Genomic DNA, 23,672 nt, shown 5'->3' with positions numbered 1-23,672 from the left:
TATTTGCAATAGAGTCTTTGCAGATGTAACTAGTTATAGTGAGATCGTATTAGATTAAGGTGGGCCCTAAATCCAATGATTTATGTCCTTATAACAAGAGAAGAGGACAAAAAGAGACGTGCAGCAAAGAAGGCCTTGTGAAGAATGGAGGCAGAGATTGGAGTGATGCAGCTACCAGCCAAGCAATGCCAAGAATTGCCAAGAGCCACCAGAAGCTAGGCAGAGGGAAGGAAGGAGTCTTCCCTAGAGTCTTCGGAGGGAAACTTGGCCCAGCCAACAGCTTGATTTCAGACTTCCAGCCTCCAGAACTGTAAGAGAATACATTCCTGTTGTTTCAAGCCACCCAGTTTGTGGCAATTTATTACAGCAGCCCTAGGAAAGTAATATATCAATAAAGTCATCTGTCCCTGAAATTTTCTTTGTGGGAAGTTCTTTGATTATTAATTCAGTCTGTTTACTTCTTATAGGCCTTTTCAGATTTTCTGTTTCGTCTTAAGTCACTTTCAGTAGTTTGTCTTTCTAGGAATTTGTCTGTTTCATCTAAGTTATTCTCATTTGTTGGTATACAATTGTTCATAGTCTTATAATCCTTTTTATTTTTGTAAAGTCAGTAGTAGCATTCCACTTTCATCCTGTTTTTAGTAATTTGAGCCTTTTTTTTTGTCAGTCTAGTGAAAGGTTTATCAATTTTGTTGATCATTTCAAAGAACCAACTTTTGGTTTCATTGATTTTTCTCTGTTTTTCTATTCTCTGCTTCATTTATCCAAACTCTTATCTTTATTATTTTCTTCCTTCTGCTTGCTTTGGGTTTACTTTGCCCTTTTTCTAGTTTCTTAAAGTGAAAGTTTAGGTTATTAATTTGAGATCTTTCTTCTTTTTTAATGTAGGCATTTATAGCACTTATTTTGCTGTATCCTATGTTTTAGTATTCTTAGCTTGGGCTGCCGTAACTAAATACCATAGACTGGGTGACGTAAACAACAGAAATTTATTTTCTCACAATTCTGGAGGCTACAAGTCCCAGATCAAAGAGCTAGCATGGTTGGGGTCTGTTGAGAGCTGTCTTCTTGGCTTGTAGACTGCCACCTTCTTGCATTGTCTTCAAATGGCAGGGAGAAGAGAGCAAGAGCAAGCTCTCTGGTATTTCTCTTGTAAGGACACTAATCCTATCATGACGGCCCCACCCTCATGACCTCATCTAAATCTCATTACCTCCCAAAGGCCCCATCCCCAGATACTGCCACATTAGGGGTTAGGGCCTCAGCATATGAATCTTGGGGTACACAATGTAGTCCATAGCAGGTATGTTATATTTTTGTTTTCATTCATTTCAAAGTACTTCCTAATTACCCTTGTGATTTCTTCTTTGACCCATTGGTTATTTAGGAATGTGTTAATTTCCACATATTTGTGAATTTTCCAAATGTGTTATTGATTTGTAATTTCATTCCAGTGTGATCAGAGAACATGCTTTGTATCATTTCACTATTTTAAAATTTATTGAGATTTGCTTTGTTTTGTGTGAACATATGGTCTTGCCTGGATAATGTTCCATGTGCACTTGAGAAGAATGTGTATTCTCTTGTTGAGTGGAGTGTTCTATAGATGTCTGTCAGGCCTAGTTCTTTTATAGTGTTCAAGTCTTCTATTTCCTTGCTGATCGTCTAATTATTCTATCTGTTATTGCAAATGAGGTATTGAAGTCTCCAACTATTATTGTTGAACTGTATTTCTCTCTTCAGTTCTGTCAATTTTTACTTCATATATTTTGAGATTTTATTGTTAGGAGTGTATATGTTTGTAGTTGTTATATATTCTTGATGTATATCAAGAAGTTGTTATATCTTCGTGACCCTTTTATCATTATATAATGTCCTTCTTTGTCTCTAGTAACGTAGCTTGGCTTAAAGTTTTGTCTTGTTATGCTTGTGGTCTTCTAGATCCCAGGAATATATTAGAGGCTTTTGTAAGCTTCTCTGGACATCTCATTCCCCAGGTTTTTCTCTTAAGATTTTTTGTTTAGTCTCTTTGCCCCAAATATTATCTACCACCTCTGGCAGTCTCGAACTTAAAACACTTGCCTGTAATCGTGTTTTGACAAATGCCACCGGGAAAAGGAGTTTTGCATTTGATCTCTCAGTCAGTCAAATACAGGCAGCCTTGCAAGTGGGGTCTTCCAGGGAACTGTTAGCAGATAGCTCAGATGATGATAATTTTTTGGTATTGAGGCTTTGAAAGAGTTCCAGCTCCATTATGCTACGTCTGGTGATTGCCAGGGTGCACTGGGAATGAGGTGGTTTTCATGGGTAACTTATAGCTGGAGAGTGGGGGTGCGGGACTAGGGCAAGTTAAAATGCCTCAAAGCTTGCTGTTCTTACTGAGATTCAGCCATTTTTAAAAAATAAATGCTGGGCTGCTGCAAGCCTTTGGTAGGTTTTTAGAGTTCTGAAAAAGTTGATTCTGAGAAATTTTGCCAATTTTTTTTGTTGCTTTTCTGAAGGAGAGAATTTTTGGAAGTCATTAACTTCATTATTCTTGCTGATATAATCTAGTGCATCACTTTTGGTAAAGGTAGGCACTGAGGCAGCAGCAACCTTGTCGAATCAATAGTGCCAAGCTGAGCTTGTCTAAGAAGTTACTGAGTCAGGAGGAGGCAAGTAACACTCCTCCTAAGTGGAGATACAAGCAGAGACCTTAAGCAGTTCTGCTTCTCAAGGGAGAAGGAGGAGGAGGGAACCATTATTCTTTGAGCCTCTGTATACAAGGTGCTTGTACTATCTTATTTAATCCTCGTTACAACCTTTATGAGGTGTAGGAAGTATCATCCTCATTTTACAAATGAGAAAACTGAAGTGAAGGGGATGAAATGCCATATGCCACAAAGCCACTAAGTGGCATACCCAGGATTCAGACCTGAAAAGGCTGTTCTCTTTCTACCATATTTTTCATTTTTTGGTCACTGTGTGACTGCTACATTTAATCGTGCTTTTTCATTTAATCATCACTCAACTCTTCAAGGTAGATTTTATTACTCCCATTTTACAGGAGAGGAAACTGAGGCTGAGAGGTTAGGCTTCTTGTCCAGGGTATAGTGTAAGTAGGACAGAATCAGTTCTGCTGGACTCTTTCACCCTTACCTTTAGACAGTGTGCAGTGCTGCCTCCGTAGGCCTGGGATTACCACACGTCCTCTCCTGCTCACCTGCTCATGGGGACCAGCTTATGCTGTTTCCCAGATAAAGAGCCCTTTATCTGGTGTCTGAAGTTGTAGAGTGGCCAAGGTCAGAAGAAATCCTCTGGGCTACCCATGTCTCTGTGTCTAGTAGGAAGAGCACTAGATTAGGAATTCTGGCTTGGCCATGACTTTGGCTCTCTGAAAACTTGTGCCTCTTAGAGCCTCAGTTTTCTCGTCTGTAATTGGCCTTCAAAATGGGATATGCAAGGAAGAAAATAGCTGCGTTTTACTTTTCTGATTTCGTTTTAGTTAGTGTGTTTTATAATGAATTATAGTGGTTCGTATACATAATTTGGGCATGTATGGTCAGTTGTTCACTGATAGGATGCCACTGGTCTGTGAAGTGAGGGGTTTGAATATAGTGTGTTCCAGTGCCAATATTCTGTCCTAATTTACCAGAAAGGCCTCTTGCATTTGGGTTGAAACTTGGCAGTGTTAACAATGATATCCTTAGTTATCTTTCCCTGTTTCAAGTCTTTTCCCTAGTTGTAAGCTCTTCACCCCGGGTATGCTCTCTACTTCTCTGCAGTGCTGTGGTGCTTACAGTTTCCAGAAGTGTGTGCTGTATGTCACCGATTTCAGGAAGTAATCTGTGGAACTGGCAGAGTAGGCAGAGTAGTGGCCGTTTTTCAGTGTAGCAGGCAGGATCAGGAGCTCTCTTTGCGTTGAACTACAGTTGAAACAAAGTGCAAAGCCCTGACTATCTTTATGATCATGGAAACCTGGGGCCAGACTATTTTCAGGTCGTCTTTACCCTGAGATGTCAATAGCTATGTATTTCAACCTGGACCTTTACTACCTCTGGGTGGTAAAGATGTTTAACTCTCCCAAAAGAAACTAAAGAACCCAGGCAACACTAATCACTGCTCCCTTCCTTTGGGATAAACCCCCAGAGGTCTGTTTCTCCTTCTGAGGAGGCTCTGCCTTTCGTCTGCCCTCCTCCCCTGCCAGGGTTCCATGCTCCTCTGTGGAAGGTACACACAGTGCTCTTACTTGCCTTGCTTATGACCCTTTCTCCCCGTTCTTTCATAAATACTGTCCTTCTCATCATCTTTGAGAGAGTTCTAGTTAGTTATTTACCAAAAATGGTATAATAGCTGTCATAGTTCCTAATGGTAAGACATCTGGTAAAATTGATAGAATCAATTCAGTTAAATGTAATAAAACACTATTGAATGTGCTTTGGAGAAAGGAAAAAATGCTGCCAATTCATCTGTGACACACCACCAACTGTAAGATGCATCCTGATTTCAGATATTAAAATGGGAAAAATGTTTTAGAATCTATGAAAAATAGTAACTTCCTTTCCTACTTAGCTCTCAAGCAGGAAAGCAAAAATTGGATAGACTTGGAATGCCAGGGGATAGCTGAGAGCCTTACAGAGTGAGCAAATATGGAAGCCAAAGGTAACTGCGATGTAGCAGCTGGCAGGGACTGTACGAGTGTCTTCTAAAATAAATCCTCTTACCAGGGTGTGGCTGGAATCAGTCCTAATTGTCGCTGAAGAAGTTGGGAGGGCTAGTTGCCTGTTGCCTAAAGAGACTGGAGGAATCAATAAATGTTTAAATTCCTTTAATTAATTCCTTTAATTCAAGTAGATGAGCGCCTACTATGTGCAAGGAGGTGTGGTAGATAAAGTCAATGAATTTTTTAAAGTTTGTACTTTTCAAGAATAGCTTAATTTCTTCCCTAAAATGTAACTAAATAGTTAATTCTATCGTTAGATAAACCTATTCAATTTAGTGGTAGTTCTGCAACGTCAGTTCTTGCAGAAAAATAAAACAGTCATCCAGCTCCCACATCCGTCTTTATCCATATCCGTAGGTTTAAGAAGCATACCATTCCCTGTGGAAAAAGAAGTGATGTTATATAGCTTTTCTACTCGGCAGAAGAACCTAATTTTGTGCATTACTTCTGGCTTTGGCTTGGCCATTTTCAAGCAATAATTATAGATCTGTTTATTGTTTATTGGGAAGAGTAAACTGTTCTGAAGAAATAAAATATGGATCTGAGTGAAGGAAATTAACTCCTAGATCATTTGCAGTTTTCCAGAAGTTCTATGACTTTATTAACCCTTGACAGTTTTGATACTTAAAAACATTGATTTCACTTACTTTCCTTAGCTCACTTCCCCCCCCAAGTATATAATACTTCTATATAATTGTTGTAGAAAATCTTATTCAGGTAGACTTTTGATCAGGCTTTCTTTGCTCTTATTTTTAATCTCTCTAAAATTATAAATGTTTATTTTGTAGGTATCATAGCTGCAAATGTTTTTGTATTCTGTTTATGGAGAGTACCTTCTCTCCAGAGGACAATGGTCAGATATTTCACATCCAATCCAGCCTCAAGTAAGTTTAACTTGTGTGGTTTTATTTTGAGGTAGAGATAATATGGAAGAAATATGCTTTATTTGAATTGAAATGCTATAAAAAAGATGAGTTCCTTGTCAACAATCGTAAGCAAAATCCAGAGGTTAGACTGTCAGCTCCTTGAGGACAGGATCTCATCTCTCTTATCGCCGTGACCCAGGTAGCCTTACTGTGCCTTGCACATAGTAGATATCTGAATGTTTTTTCAAGACTTAAGATCCATGATCACTACAAGTTTACTTTTTTTTTTTAAGATTTTATTTTTTTCCTTTTTTCTCCCCAAAGCCCCCCGGTACATAGTTGTATATTCTTAGTTGTGGGTCCTTCTACTTGAGGCATGTGGGACACCGCCTCAGCGTGGCTTGATAAGCGGTACCATGTCCGCACCCAGGATTCGAACCAACGAAACACTGGGCCGCTTGCAGCAGAGCTCACGAACTTAACCACTCGGCCACGGGACCAGCCCACTACAAGTTTACTTTCTGAGGAAACTATTATGTATATACACCTCATATCTATAATTGAAATAATTTACCGATTCTTTTTTCTAACTAACATTTGATATAAGAACAAGTTAGTTGCATTTAACTGAGAATTTTTATTGGTTGTTTACTAAGTAGAAAAGAAACTTAAGACGGCTTCTTACCACTCTGAAAAATGCTTTTTTTTTGGTGTGTGTGTGTGTGAGGAAGATTCACTGTGAGCTAATATCTTTTGCCAGTCCTCCTCTTTTTGCTGAGGAAGATTGGCCCTGAGCTAACATCCATGCCCATCTTCCTCTATTTTATGTGGGATGCCTGCCACAGCATAGCTTGACAAGCAGTGCATAGGTCCGTACCCAGGATCTGAACCCGCGAACCCCAGGCTGCCAAAGCGGAATGTGCAAACTTAATTGCTGTGCCACCGGGCTAGCCCCCAGTGTTCCTCTTTTTGCTTGAGGAAGATTGTTGCTGAGCTCTCATCTTCCTCTATTTTATGTGGGATGCCTCCACAATGTGGCTTGATGAACGGTGCTGGGTCTGTGCCCCGAATCCAAACCTACAGACTCTGGGACACCAAAGTGAAGTGTGTGAACTTAACCACTACACCACCAGGCCAGCCCCTGAAAAATGCTATTTTAAACCATCTTATTTAAGCTTTTAATTGGCTCTGTTTTTGTTTCTCATTTTTGATTTGTTTCATGACAATGCTGAAAAAAGTTTAAAATAGATAATTTTTGCTGACTGTGTGTTCCACGATTACCAGACTTTTTTTCTTTCTCTTGTAGAGGTCCTTTGTTCTCCAATGTTGCTGTCAACATTCAGTCATTTCTCCTTGTTTCACATGGCAGCAAATATGTATGTTTTGTGGAGCTTCTCCTCCAGCATAGTGAACATTCTGGGTCAAGAGCAGTTCATGGCAGTGTACTTATCTGCAGGTAATCAGCTTTAACCTCAGGGCCTGTCGGAGTGTAAGCGCTCTCACCCATCTGGAGCAGGGACAAAAGGAGTGATGATAGCCACCTTGTGCACGCAGAAAACGCTCAGTACATACTTGTTTCTCTAATGGTCTGTAGAGGATACGACAGACTGATGGGGCTGTTGTCTTTCCTGCTTCTGATTCTGCTGATTCCCTCTGAGAAGAATGATTTAGGTATGTTTAGTTTTAAATTAAGCAGGATTTAAGGCAGGACAGGCGCTAGGTTTAGTGTAGAATGTAAGCACGTCGTTTTATCTTACTAGGCCTCAGTTCCCTTAGCTCAGGCCCACTGGAGATTTGCGGTTCCCAGGCTTCCCGGCTGTCTCAGTCATTTTGATCTTCGTTAAATAACCTTAAGTGCATTTCCCACAGTGTATTCAGTTCCAGAAAACATTAGATCAGAGCTATCCGGTAAGATTTTCAAGAATGAGTTCATTCTGTCTTTGTTGGAAGCATATATGTTGTTAGCATGGAACCATTTCAGTTGTGATCCTAGAGTTAGCAGCATTTCCTTATTTCGACTAGGAAATGGTAGACAGGCTTCCAGGTTCCTAGATGCTGCTAAATTGGCAATTAGTCAGTTAAATTTTACTTAGCTGTTTGTAAAATGTGCTTAATTAAAACCACAAAGTATAAAAATTCAATTCTAAAATCCCTTCATTTAGAAACAGTATGTCTGGAAGTTATGTTGTGGTGAAAAAAGCACTGAGCTTGGAGACAGAGGACTTAGGTTCAGAGCCTATTTCTGCTGCCAGCCGTGTGATGTTGCAGAAAAAAATATACCTCCTGAGGATAATACTACTTAGGGTTGTAGAAAGGATTAAATAGAAACCCCTATCACAGGGCCCGAGTGAGTACTTAGTGTTAAGTAAATAATCCTGTGCATCTAGTGCCTCAAAACTAGAAGCTGAGCACTCTTTGCCCTGTAAGATGAGTGTAGTTTTTTACCCCAAGCGCTAGTTAAGTTGCTGTAGGTTTACAGCGTCTGTTTCAGGTGCCATTAAGTCCTGCTCTATAGGAAGTTGCTTTTTAAAATGAGGCACACTTGGACCGGCCTGGTGGTGTAGTGGTTAAGTTCACATGCTCTGCTTCGGCTGCCTGGGGTTCGCCAGTTCAGATCCTGGGGTGCGGACCTAACACAGCTCATAAAGCCATGAGGGGCCGGCATCCACATATAAAATGGAGGAAGATGGGGACAGGCGTTAGCTCAGGGCCAGTCTTCCTCAGCAAAAAGAGGAGGATTGGCAGCAGATGTTAGCTCAGAGCTAATCTTCCTAAAAAAAGAAAAGAAAATGAGCCACATTCAGCTCAGATGACATTGGAGCCAAAGGGAACTGTAAAGGATCATCTAGTCTGGACCTGCAGCAGGATCGTTCGGCAAGCTGGGTAAAGTATAGATTCCCTGACCCCACGCTAGAGATTCTGATTCAGTGTTTGGAGTGCAGCCCAGAGGATTCCCAGACAGTTGGTGAGTTGGGAACTGGTTTATTTTCATCTTATAAATGAGGAAAATGATAACTGAGAGGTAAAGTGAATGACCTTACATTACTCAGCAAGTTGTACAGTAGATCACACTTTTCTTTCCCTATAAAATACCTGAAGAGATAAGGCAGGATAAGTATTCATGCCTGTACCTTGTAGGGACCCAGGTAGAAACCTGACATGTTAGTCTCTATGGGGTGGAGATCAGAAATAGAAACCATTTTTATACCTCACTAAAATTACTGAAATGTGACTTTTCTCAGGTGTTATTTCCACCTTTGTCAGTTATGTGTGTAAAGTTGCCACAGGAAGATATGGACCATCACTTGGTGCAGTAAGTATTTCTAACTTAAATTTTTTTAATTTAGTTTTTAACTTCATTTTGAAATAATTTTAGACTTAGAAAAAAGTTGCAGAATTAATACGAAGAGTTCCTATATACCCTTCACCCTATTGTTAGCTACAAAATGATAATACAATTATCAAAGCCAGGAAATTAACATTAAATAATGCTATTAACTAATCTATATCTAATTTATAATTTGTACATTTGTAAAGCCTTGTAAATTTCAGGCTATAACTTTTAACCATTGGTCATTTATATATACTTACTGGAACAGAGTACGTATCAAGAGAAGTAGTGAGAACAATGGGTGTCCAATCTCCAGTCTCCATCCAGAGAGCCTAATCTAGCATTGGAGAATTCGAACTAATTACAAATTTGAATCTGGTGCTGTATCCTCCTATTTAGTCAATATTTGAGTGTCTGCTACGCATATTAAACTACCTAGGCACTGTAATAGAGATAGGGATACAACCAGTGAACAAATGATCAAAATTCCTGCCCTCAGGAGCTATGTTCCAGATGCTTAAAAAAAAAAATTAAAAATGTGTTTTCTTTTGAGTTTAATGGCAGATTTCTAGGCACATGGAAATCTTTACGTAATGTTTCTTTAAAGGCTACACATTTGCTTTATACATGTTTAAATACTAATGCACTTAAATGCGTTCAGATAGGGAATTTCGTATTTTAAAAAAACTCTTAAAAGGTCCAATTTTGGAAAAGAATCCTTATGTAACATAATCACCCGTAATTAAGTGTTCCTCAGATTTGTATATACATAATTTTCCTAATGAGGCCTATATCTTGTCCTGTGACCTACATTCTTTCTTAGCTTAAGCCTTCCTTTTTTCCCTCATGGAACGTTTGTTAGTTGTGATATAATTTAGATATTTCAAGTCCTATTCTTGATCTCATTTACCAACTAAGGACCTGTTATGTGAAGGCAATGAAGACCACTAGGATGAATCAGAAGTGGACTGCGACCTCCAGTCTAGTCTAGCTGGGGAGAAAACATTGCTCACACATCTAGTACACACTGAAAGGGCTGAGTCTTCTCTAGAGAACTTTGGGCCTTCTGAGGGTGGGGAGATTTTTCTATCAACTGAGAGGATCTGGGAGGGCATTTTATGTTATTCCCATTTTACAGATAAGAAACAACTCCAAGATGAACAGTGTGACAGCATGGTATTTGTAATTAGACTGGGTTTGAAGCTCAGCTCTGCTGCTTATCTGTGATTTCCAGGACATACTACTTAACTTCTCTGGACCTCACTTTCCCCATGTTAAAATGAGGATGACATGTCCTATTTATGATGTGCAATGCTAAGGGTGTTTAGAGTGCTTAGTATAGTAAGGAGCATGTAGTAAGAAATGTGGAAGTGATAGTTCCCATTCAGTCATCAAAATCTTATAGAGCCATGGCAGGATAAAATTATTATCCTCAAATACTTTCATTTATTCTTGGTTAAAATTAAAGCAAATTGTATCACCAGGTATAATGGTATTTTTAATGAGAAATCTGGGGGGAAAATGCTATTGACAGAATTGTGTTAGAAAATAAGTATTGGGGGCTGGCCCCATGGCCGAGTGGTTAAGTTCGCTCTCTCCGCTTCAGCGGCCCGGGGTTTCACCGATTTGGATCCTGGGCGCGGACATGGCACCAGGCCATGCTGAGGCGGCATCCCACATGCCACAACTAGAAGGACCCACAACTAAAAATACACAACTACGTACTGGGGGGCTTTGGGGAGAAAAAGGAAACATAAAATCTTAGAAAAAAAAGAAAGACAAAATAAGTATTGGTCTTACTGGCTTTGTCATATTCTTTGTTAAAAGATGAAAGAGACTTAAAGAATATTTGTCAATTACCATATTGGCACTAGCGGGCAGGAATACTGACTAGTTTTGGTAGGGATTTTGTTTGGTTAGAGCTATGCATATTCTAAATCTCATTTAAAAATTGAGTTTGTTACTAGTTACTGGCAGGAAGCTTTTCTCTAATATTCTGCTTTTCGAAAGTTTATCATCTGTGAAATGTAACCCTTAATCTTGAGGTGGCAAAGATCAATCAAATGTTGGTTGTAGGAAACAGCGTTTGTTAAAATTTTAGAGAAATCTTTTTCACTTGAAGTTGGAAATCGTTTATTATAGGCTGAATTTGCTCACCAATGTTATGATAACCTGCTTGCTATAACTTTGTTGATTTCACTGTCACTGACCTAACCTGTACATAGAGTGAATTCTCTTACTAAGTTAGGAAAGTGTCTTTCGTCTCTTCCTTACAGGGTTGTAAGTTAAATAAAATGGTCACTAAAGCAGATTCGTTTGGAATTCCATTTTGATTTACCTATACTGTTTTGGAGTATATCTCTTTGTATCACTTTTTTAGTGGCTGCTCTAGGTATTGCGATATATATACATCACTTATCACAGGCTTTTGGTGGTGTCATTTTGCCAGTTTAAGTGAAGAGGACTGTACCTCTCTTTTTGTCTTTATACTCTCCCCCAAATTCTCATCTATTTGTCTTAAATATTTCCTCTACGTACATTTAGAAAACCAGTCACTGTTATAACTTTTGCTTCAACCGTTATACATAATTTAGAAAATTCCAAGGGAGAAGGAAAGCCTGTTGTGTTTATGCATAATTTTTCCTTTTTCCATTGTTCTTCCTTCCTGATGTTCTAAGATTCTTCCTTCTATCATTTTCTTTCTGTTTAGAGAACTTTCTTTAGGCATTCTTTTAGGTAAGTCAGCTGGTGACAAATTCTCTAAGTTTTTCTTTGAGAATGTCTTGATTTCCCCTTTGTTTCTGAAGGATATTTTCACTGGATAAACTTCCACGCTGAGAGTTCTTTCAGCACTTGAAAAAGGTTGTGCCGTTTCTTTTTGGCCTCCGTGCTCTCTGAAGAAAAATCCCTTGTTGTTCTAATAGCTATAATACCTATATGGGGTGAGGAGTTGATTCTCTTACTGCTCTTAAGGCTTTTTTTCCCTTTTGTCTTTAATTTTCAGAAGTTTGACTGTATGTCTTGTCATAGATATCTGTGTGTTTTCTTGTTTGGCGTTTGCTCAGCTTCTTGAATCTAGGTTTATGTATTTTGGGAAATTTTCAGCCATTATTTCTTCAGATACTTTTTTTAGTTTCACCCTTTTTATTCTCTTCTTTTGGAACTCTGATGACATGATGTTAGATTGTCTGTTATAATCTCATGAGTCCCTGAAACTCTTAATTCTTTTAAGTCTGTTCTCTCTCTGTTGTCCAGATTGGGTAATTGCTGTTCTGTTTCATGTTCACTTATCATTTTCTATCTTTTCCATTCTGCTCGAGTCCATCCATTGAGTGTTTTTATTTAGGTTATTGTGTTTTTCAGTTCTAGAGTTTACATTGTTCTTGATATTTTCTCTGTCTTTGCTGAGCCTTTCTATCTCTGTGCTGTTTTCTCATTTGTTTCAAGTGTATTTGTGATTGCTCGTTAAAGCATTTTTATGATGACTGCTTTAAAATGCTTGTGAGATAATTCTAACATCTGTGTCATCTTGGTGTTGGTGTCTATTAATTGTCTTTTCTCATTCAAGTTGAGATTTTTCTGGTTCTTGGTATGATGAGTGATTTTTAAGTGAAACCTGGACATTTTAGATGTTATAAGACTTTGAATATTGTTTAAATCTACTTTTTAGCAGGCCCGTCTGATGAGCAAAGGGGGTACACTGACCATTACTGCCAGGTGAGGGTGGGAGTCCAGGTTCTCCACTCAGCCTCCTTTGACATTGGTGGGAAGAGGGCTCTTGTTACTGCAGGACAGGGCAGGGAGTTCTGGGAGTTCAGGCTTGCCAGTCAACCTCTGCTACTACCACTCTGGCTAGGAAGAGCAAGGGTACCTTGTCTCTCTGCTGCCCATGTGACCTCCTCTGACACCACCCTGTCGGGGTATTGGGATGCTTCATTAGAGTCTGCAAGGGTGGAAGTCTTTTTTGGTCCTTTCACTGGAGAGGGCAGTTTTTGGGGGTGTAGACGTGTTTTCTCTGAGTTCATAGATGTTTCTGGGTTATGAGCCTCTCTAGAGCCCAGTCTGAGCTATATGAGGCTAAAAGAAAACCCAGGGAACTTACTGCTGTGTCGTTCCGTAGATCCCCAGGTTCCTAGTTAGTGTGCCTTCCTCTCTCAGGTTTTCAGAGTCTTATGTTTGTTTTACCTATATATATAGCCCAGGGATTTTAGCTGTACTTAGCTTAAGGGAAGCAGAAGGCCCCTTAGGGCAAATTCTTTTAAGTTCATAATGCAAAAAAAATCACACATAGAAATTGTTAATATGCTAGATATGAAAATTATATAGATATTGAAAATCGTTTACTGAGGAAATAAGTAAAAAGTTATATATGCATATTGATTACGAGTACACAGCCAGTGTACGTAGGAAATTATTGGTGGAGAATGAAAGACTTCATCTCTAACCAAGAAGGCAGGCCTCTGGGGTCTTCATGGGTCAAGATTCCCGACTCTCTGTGATTGCATCTGAAATATATATGAATGTGAGATCTTTCTGAGGAGAAAGGGCCCATTTTCATTATATTCTTAAAAGCCTCTAACTAGAAAAGATGAAAATAATGTCTCTCTTCATGGTGGTGGGCCCTAACATTTGTCAAAAAAGTGAGTTGCAATTTATTCAGACACATGACTATGGTTAAATTTGCATAGATAAAGGTCCCTTTGAGAAAATTCTAGAAGGATAATGGAACTGCCTCCTATCTTTAAAATAATGTATAATAAATACAATTAGTTATAGTTACAAAGAAACTGGCTTTCCATAGGAATACACAGCTAACGAGGATTTTCTTTAATATTAAAATATCTGTAACAAGCACTTTAGATGGAAAATATAATCATCCATGGAGAAGTAATTTACAGGGACCTAACAGAATTTTAATCATCTTTCACATCAACTAATCAAATTATATTCGCTTCATTTTGCTAAAAGTGTTATTTTATTCTTTTCTCAGAAAATAAAGTTTCAACTTGATTTCTTCTGGGTTTTGTTGAGTTGACCTTTCTGGTTTTGTTTGAAAGTAAACCTAGGACTCTGAAGTTGCACCTGTGCTGTAAGGCCTGAAGGGTGATGGGCTGCTGTTCACTTTCAAATCTTAGTGACGTGGACATCTACTCTGCTTATATGCTGCTAGATTTTTGGGGCAGATGTTGAAGTTCCAGCCAGAATAAACCTTCCAGAATAAGTAGAAACGTGGACAGTGTAACATGCTTCACCCTAGAGGAACTGTGACCTACGAGTTTTGTGGGGAAAAAGCCAGCCAGCTTCTGAGGTGGTTCTGATACCCTTGAAAGTTGCTGTGACTCTTCTAGGACATGGAGTAGGGAACCAGGGAAAGGCTGAACAAATTCTGGTGGCTGTGTGCCTACATGTGTGTGTTTCCACAAAACCAGTGATCTCCCTGTTAAGGGAAGTCGGGATTTCAGAAGACCCTCGTGTGTTACAGACTTGCACAGAAGCCAGTTTGGTCCATATACAATAGCAGACAGTCACAGAATATGGAATTAAATACAGAATGTAGAATTATGACTCCTAACCCTCACTACAAAATTGGCAGTTACCACTGACGCCCAGCCTATCCCCTTTAGTATGTAGTTGAGGTTATTGTTTCCTTGTTGTTCTTTAACTTTTTCAGCTAAGCACTGGGTTATCTTTGTCCACTTACCTAACTCAGATCTTAAGTTCTCGTTCCACTGGATATTCTTGCTATCTTTCCATCTTGCAGTTAGCCCAGCCCATTCCTAGGAGTGCAACTTGAGCTGGTTTCCCTGTTTAGGCCAACTGGCAACTAGTTAGTAGGGGCTGGGGACATCTGGGATCCCTGGAACTCATCATACTTTTCTTGAAGTATCAGTAAACCTAAAATAATCCTGTATTCTGAAGCAACGCTTCACATAGAAGATGCTAAATAAACATTTGGTGATTAAGAGAAGTAGGCACTATTTTGCATAAATAACCTTTTTAAAATGAAAAAGTAGGAACCTTTCCTTTTAATTACAGTCAATTATAGGAGCACCTTTTAAGAATCCTTTTTCTCTTAGGTGTCTTTTTGTAACATCCTATTTTGAAATAGTTTAAATCTTACAGAAAAGTTGCAGGAATAGTATAAAGGACTCTCAAGTCTTAAAAAAAACAAACCCTCAGTTTTACTGAGGTATAATTGACATGCAAAAAAGTGCACATATCTTAAGTTTATAATTTGGTAAGTTTTGACATGTAGATACCCATGAAACCGTCACCACACTCAAGACGGTGAAAGTATTCATTGTCCCCAAAGGTTTCCTGGTGTCCCTCTGTAGCCTGTCTTTCCTGCTCCTCCACCCCATTCCTAGGCAACAACTTCTCTCCTTTCTGTCAAGGTAGATTCATTTGTACTTATTTTCTAGAGTTTTATATTAATAGAATCATACAGCATATACTCCTTTTTGTTCTGGCTTCCATTACTCTGTACAGTTATTTTAAAATTCATCCATGTGGTTGCGGTTTCAGTAATGTATTCCTTTATATGGGTGAATAATATTCCATTATATGGATATTCCATAATATGTATATCCATTCACTTGATGGACATTTGAATTGTTTCTAGTTTTGGCTGTTATAAAAAAGCTGCCACAAACATTTGTGTACAACTCTTTGTGTGGATGTATGCTTTCAATTCTCTTGGGTAAACACCAAGGAGTGGAATGACCAGATCATATGGTAAATACATATTTAACTTTTAAGGAACTGCCAAACTGTTTTCCACCGCGGTTATAGTATTGTACTTTCCCACCAGCAGTGTGTGAGATGCCGTTTCTCCACATCCTCACCAACACTTGGTACGGTCAGTCTTTTTAATTTGTAATAGGTGATATCTCGGTGTGGTTTTAATTTTCATTTTCCTAATGACTGATGATGTTGCTCATCTTTTTATGTGCTCATCTGCTATCCATATATCTTCTCTGAAATGTCTGTTCAGTCTTTTGCCTATTTTAAAAAATTTTGAGTTTTTCTTTATATATTCCGGATACAAGTCCTTTATTAGCTTTCTGTTATGCAGATATTTTCTTTTAGCCTGTATCTTATCTTTTCTCTTAACAGTGTCTTTTCAAAGAATGTAAATTTTTAATTTATATGAAGTCTGATTTATTACTTTGTTTTATTATGGATCATGCTTTTTGGTCTCATAATTATGAAATCTTTGCCTAATCTGAAGTCACAAAGAATTTTCTCCTAAAAGTTTTTACTATATGTTTTACATTTAGGTCTGTGTTTCACTTTGAAAACTGCAAAATACTCTTGAACCAGTCACCAGTCTTTTAAACATTTTGCAACATTTTACTTGTCATTTTCTCTATGTACCTGTGCTTTTTGTTTTCCAGCTCCGTTTGAGAGTAGGTTGCATACCTCATGCTCTTTTACCCATAAATACTTCAGTGTGTATTTCCTAGGAACACAAATATCCTTATATATCCCATGGTACAGTTACCAAATTCAAAAAATTTAATTGTTATACCAGTATATATCGGTACCATATATTATACCAATATATACCAATACTTTAATCTATAGAACATATTCTAGTTCCGTCAGTTGTCCTAATAATGTTCTTTGTAGCTATTGTACTGCATTTAGTTGTCGTGTCTTTTTGGTCTTCTAAAAGCTGACACATTTCCACAGCCTTTTTTTGAAATGGAGCTATAGCTGACATAACATTATATTAGTTTCAGGTGTACAACATAATGATTCAATATTTGTGTATATTGTGAAATGATCACCACAAGAAGTCTACTTAACATCTGTGACTATACCAAGTTACAAAATTTTTTTTCCTTTGTGATGAGAACTTTTACAATCTGCTCTCTTGGGGCCAGCTCCATGGCCGAGTGGTTAAGTTCGCACGCTTCGCTTCAGCGGCCCAGGGTTTCACCGGTTCAGATCCTGGACATGGACATGGCACCACTCATCAGGCCATGCTGAGGCAGTGTCCCACATGCCATAACTAGAAGGACCCACAACTAAGATATACAACTATGTAGCAAGGGACTTTGGGGAGAAAAAGGAAAAATAAAATCTTTAAAAAAAAAAAAAAAAAAAAAAAGATCTGCTCTCTTAGCAACTTTCAAATATGCAACACAGTATTAGCTATGATGACCATGCTGTACATTACAACCCCAGGACTTATTTGTGACTGGAAGTTTGTACCTTTTGACCCCTTTCATCCATTTCGCCCCCTTCCTCTGGTAACCACGAATCTGCTCTCTGTATATATGAGCTTGTTTCTTATTTTGTTTTTTAGATTGCACACATAAGTGAGATCATACAGTAGTAGCCTTTCTCTGTCTAGCTTGTTTCACTTAGCATAATGCCCTCAAGGTCCATCCATGTTGTCGCAAATGGCAAGATTTTCTTCCCTTTTGTGGCTGAATAATATCTCATGTATATGTATATCTAGCACATTTTCTTTATCCATTCATCCATCATTGGACACTTAGGTTGTTTCCCTATCTTGGCTATTTTTAATAATGCTGCAGTGACCATGGGGATGCATATATCTTTTTGAGTTAGTGTTTTCATTTTCTTTGGATAAATACCTATAAGTGGAATTACTGGGTCATGGGATAGTTCTATTTTTAATTTTTTGAGGAAGCTCCATACTGTTTTCTGTAGTGACTGCACCAATTTACATTCCTATCAATAGTGCACAAAGGCTCCCTTTCCTCCACATCCTCACCAACACTTATGTCTTGTCTTTTTGACAGTAGCCATTCTAACGTGTGTGAGTTGATACCTCATTGTGGTTTTGATTTGCATTTCCCTGACAATTAGTGATGTTGAGCACTTTTTGATATTAAACCCTTGCCAGATAGGATTTGCAAATATTTTCTCCCCATTGGTAAGTTGCCTTTTCATTTTGTTGATGGTTTCCTTTGCTGTGCAGAAGCTTTTTAGTTTGATGTAGTCCCACTTGTTTATTTTTGCTTTTGTTGCCTTCACTTTTGGACAGCGTCCGCCCCCCCGCGCCCCGCCCCCAATGGCATTAACAGTTTTGAACAATTCAGGCCAGTTTTATAGAATCTGTTTCCTCACGATTAGATTCTGATTGTGTATTTTTGACTGGAATGCTGCATGAGTGATGTTCTGTCCTTCTCAGGTATCGCAGCTGGAGGTACATGATACTACGTGTTTCCCTCTTGTCCATTTGATGTCTAGTTAGGGTGTTATCCAGCTTCTCTATTGTAAAATTATTTTTCCTTTTCTTTTTAAAATTAATAGGTAATTTCTGAGAAGATAATTTGGGATTATGTAAATATCTTGATACTCTGTTCATCAACCCCCCTCTCCTACCCAGAAATAGCATCCATTGATTGATTATCCTGGCTTGCATCCATTTCTTCTGTGATGGTGGTTGTTGGGTGAAGATGTACGTTTAATTAGCGCCCTCTGATGTTAACATCTTCCATAACCGTGTCTCACTTATTAAAACTAGGAAACTAACATTGGTACATTACTGTTAACTGCAGACCATATTTGGATTTCCCCAGCTTTTCCATGATGTTCTTTTTTTGTTTCAGGATACTACACTGCATTTAATTGTCACATCTTTTTAGTATCCTACAGTCTGTGATGGTTTCTCAGTCTTTCCTTGTCTTTCATGACCTTGATACATTTGAAGAGTAGTGGGAAGATATTTTGTAGAATGTCTCTCATGGGAGTTTTATTATTTTTAATAATTGATTAAGATTTGTCTCTCCTAAGAATTTTGGTAGAAGACAAGCTAACCTAAAGCGACTGCCTCCCTTTGCTCTATGGCAGGTCTCCAACCACACTCAGCCTCTTTGCATTCCTCCACCTTACTGTACTCTGGCCTCCAGGCTTGGTTCAAGCTGCTTTTCTACCTAGGACACTTTTCCCATCTCCTCCCATTTTATCTGGCCAAGCCCTGGTCACCCTTCTATGCAAAGCTTGATGTCGTTTATTAACCCTGAGTTCTCCCTTCTGTGTGCCGCCATAGCATGCTCTACTTCACCTTCATAGCTGATCATATTTTGTTGTTTTTACCTGTTTGTGTCTTTCCTGCACTCTGTAAGCGCCGTTAAGCAGGGTCTGTTGGTTTTGTTCCCATCTATATCCCCAACATCTAGCATAATGCCTGGTATGTAGTAGCACTCAAGTGTTTGAATGAGTAATTATTGTGAGATTTAATGTGAATTTGAAATTATCCAATTTCTCAAGTATTCTGCCATCTACAGGAATTGGGAACATGTCTAACATTAAGAGATGTTAGGTAAATTAGCATAATTTATGCAGGAGATGTTTCATAGCCATTATGAATTGAAATTATGAAGATTACATAGCAGCCTGGAAAAACACATGGTAAAAGAAAAAACTATACAGCAATTATAATTTCAACTATAACAAGAAATGGTTGACTTATTGATCATAAGGTTGTGAGGTTTAGATTTTTATTCTCTAATGCGAGGTTGTTGAGGGAAGTGCCTCTCAAGCAGGTGGGTGCATGTGTGTCCCTGGGAGGATACTGTGAGGCAGGTCATGCGGAGCCATGGGATAAACATGGCATGCCTTCCTGGAGCAGAACATTTGCTCAAAGCTTTTAAGGAAAATGTTTAGTTTTATTATGAAGTAGTATGCAAATTTCACATGATTTTTTTAAGGTAAAGTATTATACTTGGAAGAAATTCTATGCATGTGGGTTTCTTTGGGCAAATTCATGCTCACTCACTCTGTTTGGGGGAGCTTTGTTGAAGTTTGAGAAGTTCTTTTATGTCATTAAATGCAGTGATGCATGTGACACGTTTAACACCCCGCTCCGCCTCCCGTGCAGTTCATGAAGCTCTCCCAGGCTGGTGGTTGCGCATCTGATTGTCTTGGTTAATCCTTTCCAGGTGGTTCCTACGTGAGGGACTTGGAGTGCCTTTGCCTGATATTTTGTACGTTAGTAACTGAAAGCTTGTTCTAAGCTTTGTGCTCACCTAGAAATTTGTGGCTTATAAACTGCCTGGAAAAAGTATTGCTACTTTAGACGTTGCAGTCACTAAGCATTTGCACGTTGAGAGTGTCACCTTTTCACTGGTGTGTTACTTTGCAGTCGGGTGCCATCATGACCGTCCTTGCAGCTGTGTGCACGAAGATCCCAGACGGGAGGCTGGCCATTATCTTCCTGCCGATGTTCACGTTCACGGCGGGGAATGTGAGTACTTTTCTGAGGCGAAGTGCTGGGGTCAGGGATGAGGCTTTTACGTTGACTGAATTCTTGCCCTTAAATTAGAAATGTCCATGCTGGAGGAATCAAAGTCGTACTAGTTCTTTTCTTTTTTGCTGGCTTTCAGGCCCTAAAAGCCATTATTGCCATGGATACAGCAGGAATGATCCTGGGATGGAAATTTTTTGATCATGCAGCACATCTTGGGGGAGCTCTCTTTGGAATGTAAGTTTGAGTGTACTTGATGGCTACACTGCTTTCTGGGGTCATTTCCCTACCCTGCCCCTAAGGAAGGCACAGTAATGCAGTTAGCTCTGTGATCGAAGTGGGGCCGGGAGGGGGTTGGGAGGGCGAGGGAACCTCAGCATGGTTTGCCTTGGCCCTGCCCAGTTTCACCGTGTGGGGTGGGACGTGAGAATATCAGCCCACCCCTGCGTCGGTCATTTGTAGGGAGAGACCATCTGCCTTTACCCTACCCTCAACCTCAAGTCACCCCAACTCCTGAACTGTCGTGATCGCTAGCCCCTCTTGGAGGCTGTTCCCCAGCCTCCCCAGTCTGTGGTGTCATCTTCTTTCCCACTCTCAGGCCTCCTCTCCCCTGCCCCCCTCCCCCCGCTACCACTGACCTCCATCTCCCCGTTGCTGGACAGGCACACTGAGTGGGTGGAGTTGTTCCTCTGCCTGCGGTGAGAGGGTGGGTGCATGCTGTGTGACCGAGGAGAGGCCAGGGATCGTCAACCAGTGTTGCCCACTTACTGAGCATCTGCTGTGTGGCAGGCTCTGAGCTAGTCCTTACATTATACTCTTATTACCCCCATTTTACTGACGGGAAACTGAGGCTCAGAAGTGATCTTCCCCAGGTCAGATAGCTCTTAAGCAGCACAGCAGAGATTTAAACCCAGACCCAAAGCCTTCCCACCCTTGTCACATCATACTGAGTACAATTGCCTCGTAGTCACAGGATCTTCCATTTGTGCTTCCGACAGTGGACTTTTGCGTAGAACATAGTAGTTCTGTAGTGACTCTGTCATCTGTCTGATGTGCTGGATCCCGAATGGCCTGTCTTTTCTTGCATAAATGTTGCCCTTTGCCCTTACCTGCTTTTTAAAAACTTAGATTTTTCTACCTTTTTTTTTTTTTTGAGGAAGATTAGCCCTGAGCTAACTGCTGCCAATCCTCCTCTTTTTGCTGAGGAAGACTGGCCTTGAGCTAACATCCATGCCCATCTTCCTCCACTTTATATGTGGGACACCTACCACAGCATAGCTTGCCAAGTGGTGCCATGTCCATACCTGGGATCCGAACCGGCAAACCCCGGGCTGCCAAAGCGGAACGTGCGAACTTAACCGCTGTGCCACCGGGCCAGCCCCTCTACCTTTTTTTTAAATTAAAAAACTTACCCTAAGTGGAGCAGTTTTGCCCAGTAGGCGGTAGAACTAAATGCTATTATGCCATTTATAATTTTCAGTGATGATTAAAGAATAGCATATGTGAGTTCTAGCTTTAATAGCAACACATTATAAATAGTCAAAACTGACCTGATATTACAGTGTGAGAAAAATAAAGACTTTTACAAAAAAGCGTTCTGTTTTATGAACTCTAAATTTATCTGGATCCCTCCATGTATACTTAAAGGATCTTCTCCCCAGCAGGTTTTTATTCTTCTGAACTATAATTAGGTGACCTTTTTCCATTCTGAAAATAATTGGATCAAATGCATTTTAAAGTCCAGGATCTGAAAAGCAGAGGAATCCTTTCTCTTTGCTGTTTCTAATTTCAACTCCTTTCATTTACTAGATCTTAGTCGTGTCCAGAATTCGTCTTTTCTAACATCTTTAATCTAGATTTAGAAATGTTTCCTAATGGTGAAGATTCCATCAGTGTCCTGCACATTTCCTTGACTTCGTCCTTCCCCGGACTTGATGGTCCTCGCCTGGTGCTGTTGCAGTGATCGTCCGCGTACATGGGATGTGTGCTGTGTGCCTGAGCTGAGGGCTCGTTTAATGCTCTCACACTCTGGGGAGGTATTCCATTGTACAGAAAGGAGACTGCTTAAAGCAGGGAGCTTGTGCAAGGTCTCACAGCTCGTCACCGCAAAGGGCGAGTTTCAGACTGAGCTCTAGACTGTGAGGCTGCTGCTGCTGAAAGGATACCCCAGAAATGGGTCATTTTGAAGTGTTTTTCTAATTTTAATTTAGCCAAATGACCGATTACATTTAAACTTACAAGTGTAATCAGAATAATGTACCTGCAAGATTTAAAATATTTGACTCTTTTGGGGCCGGTCCGGTGGCGCAGCGGTAAGTGCGCACATTCTGCTTCGGAGGCCCGGGGTTTGCCAGTTCGGATCCCGGGTGTGGACATGGCACGGCGTGGCAAAAGCCATGCTGTGGTAGGCATCCCACGTATAAAGTAGAGGAAGGTGGGCACGGATGTTAGCTCAGGGCCAGTCTTCCTCAGCAAAAAGAGGAGGATTGGCAGGTGTTAGCTCAGGGCTGATTTTCCTCAAAGAAAAAAAAAGAAAAAAGGAAAAAGATAGAGTATTTGACTCTTTGCTTGAAATAAGTAGGTTACAAAGATTTGGGAAGACACTCTGTTAGTGGGGAGTTCCTGACAAGTGATTCATTTCTGGCAAGAATTTCACAATTGCATTTGGATCTTAGGGCGATCCCTTTTCTCTTGTTTAAGTTCACCACAGAATTTGACTCTAGGCCCAAAAGAATTTTGCTACATGCCTATTAATTGGCATGTTTTTTAAATGACCTTTTTTTCCTATAAATTTACTGATTATTTTATTTTTCACAATTTTAATGGTGACTATTTTCATGATCAGATTTTAACTATATTTAGTCAATATTAAGATTCAGGTACAATCCAAGCACTTTATAATAAGTACATACTCAGAACATTAAAAACATGTTAAAACATTAAAGTGCTATTCTTTCTTCTTTTTTTTGAGGAAGATTAGTCCTGAGTTAACATGCACTGCCAATCCTCCTCTTTTTGCTGAGGAAGATTGGCCCTGAGCTAACGTCCATGCCCATCTTCCTCTACTTTATATGTGGGACGGCTGCCACAGCATGGCTTGCCAAGTGGTGCGTAGGTCCATGCCGGGATCCGAACTGGTGAACCCCTGGCTGCCCAGGTGGAATGTGTGAACTTAACTGCTGTGCCACCAGGCTGGCCCATAAAGTGCTGATACCAATCTAAGTCAGAGCATTTTTCAGTCAGGTGTCTGGGAGATGCAAAGATCAACAAAATCTGGTCTCTGTCTCAGGGAACATGAAATCTGTTTGGGGAAACCAGGGCAATAATAAAGGTTTCAACAATAAAAGCTTTCATTAACAGCCATTCCAGGTCAACTCCACCTCTTCCAGGAAGCCCTCCCAGCTTTCCCCCTGCCCAGGAAGGGAGGTAGGTGACCCTGAGTTGCATTTGCAGCCTGTGCTGCCCTCCGGTGGCTGCCTGGTCTTGCAGTCCCTGGGCCTGTGGGCTTCTCAAAGCCAGGCCCTTCTCATTTGTCACTCATTGTGT

The 23,672-nt window shown here is 39.8% G+C and overlaps 1 protein-coding gene across 4 annotated transcripts in view; it reads left to right on the top strand.

The window, feature by feature from the left end:
* PARL (presenilin associated rhomboid like) overlaps positions 1-23,672 on the top strand; it is a 53,402-nt gene that overhangs the window by 28,646 nt on the left and 1,084 nt on the right. For 2 of the 4 annotated variants that reach the window (XM_023623398.2, XM_001496686.5), the window contains exons 5-9: positions 5,491-5,586; positions 6,875-7,024; positions 8,811-8,881; positions 20,025-20,126; positions 20,266-20,363. In XM_023623398.2, coding sequence (XP_023479166.1) covers positions 5,491-5,586; positions 6,875-7,024; positions 8,811-8,881; positions 20,025-20,126; positions 20,266-20,363 — 517 coding nt within the window. The remainder of the gene's footprint in view (positions 1-5,490; positions 5,587-6,874; positions 7,025-8,810; positions 8,882-20,024; positions 20,127-20,265; positions 20,364-23,672) is intronic. The other 2 variants (XM_001496700.5, XM_070243356.1) reach the window with 2 other exon arrangements.

This window comes from Equus caballus, chromosome 19 (genome assembly GCF_041296265.1).
Source record: "Equus caballus isolate H_3958 breed thoroughbred chromosome 19, TB-T2T, whole genome shotgun sequence".
Lineage (NCBI taxonomy): Eukaryota > Metazoa > Chordata > Mammalia > Perissodactyla > Equidae > Equus > Equus caballus.
The sequence above is the reverse complement of the archived record's forward strand: the minus strand, read 5'-3'. Positions and strand labels throughout refer to the sequence as shown.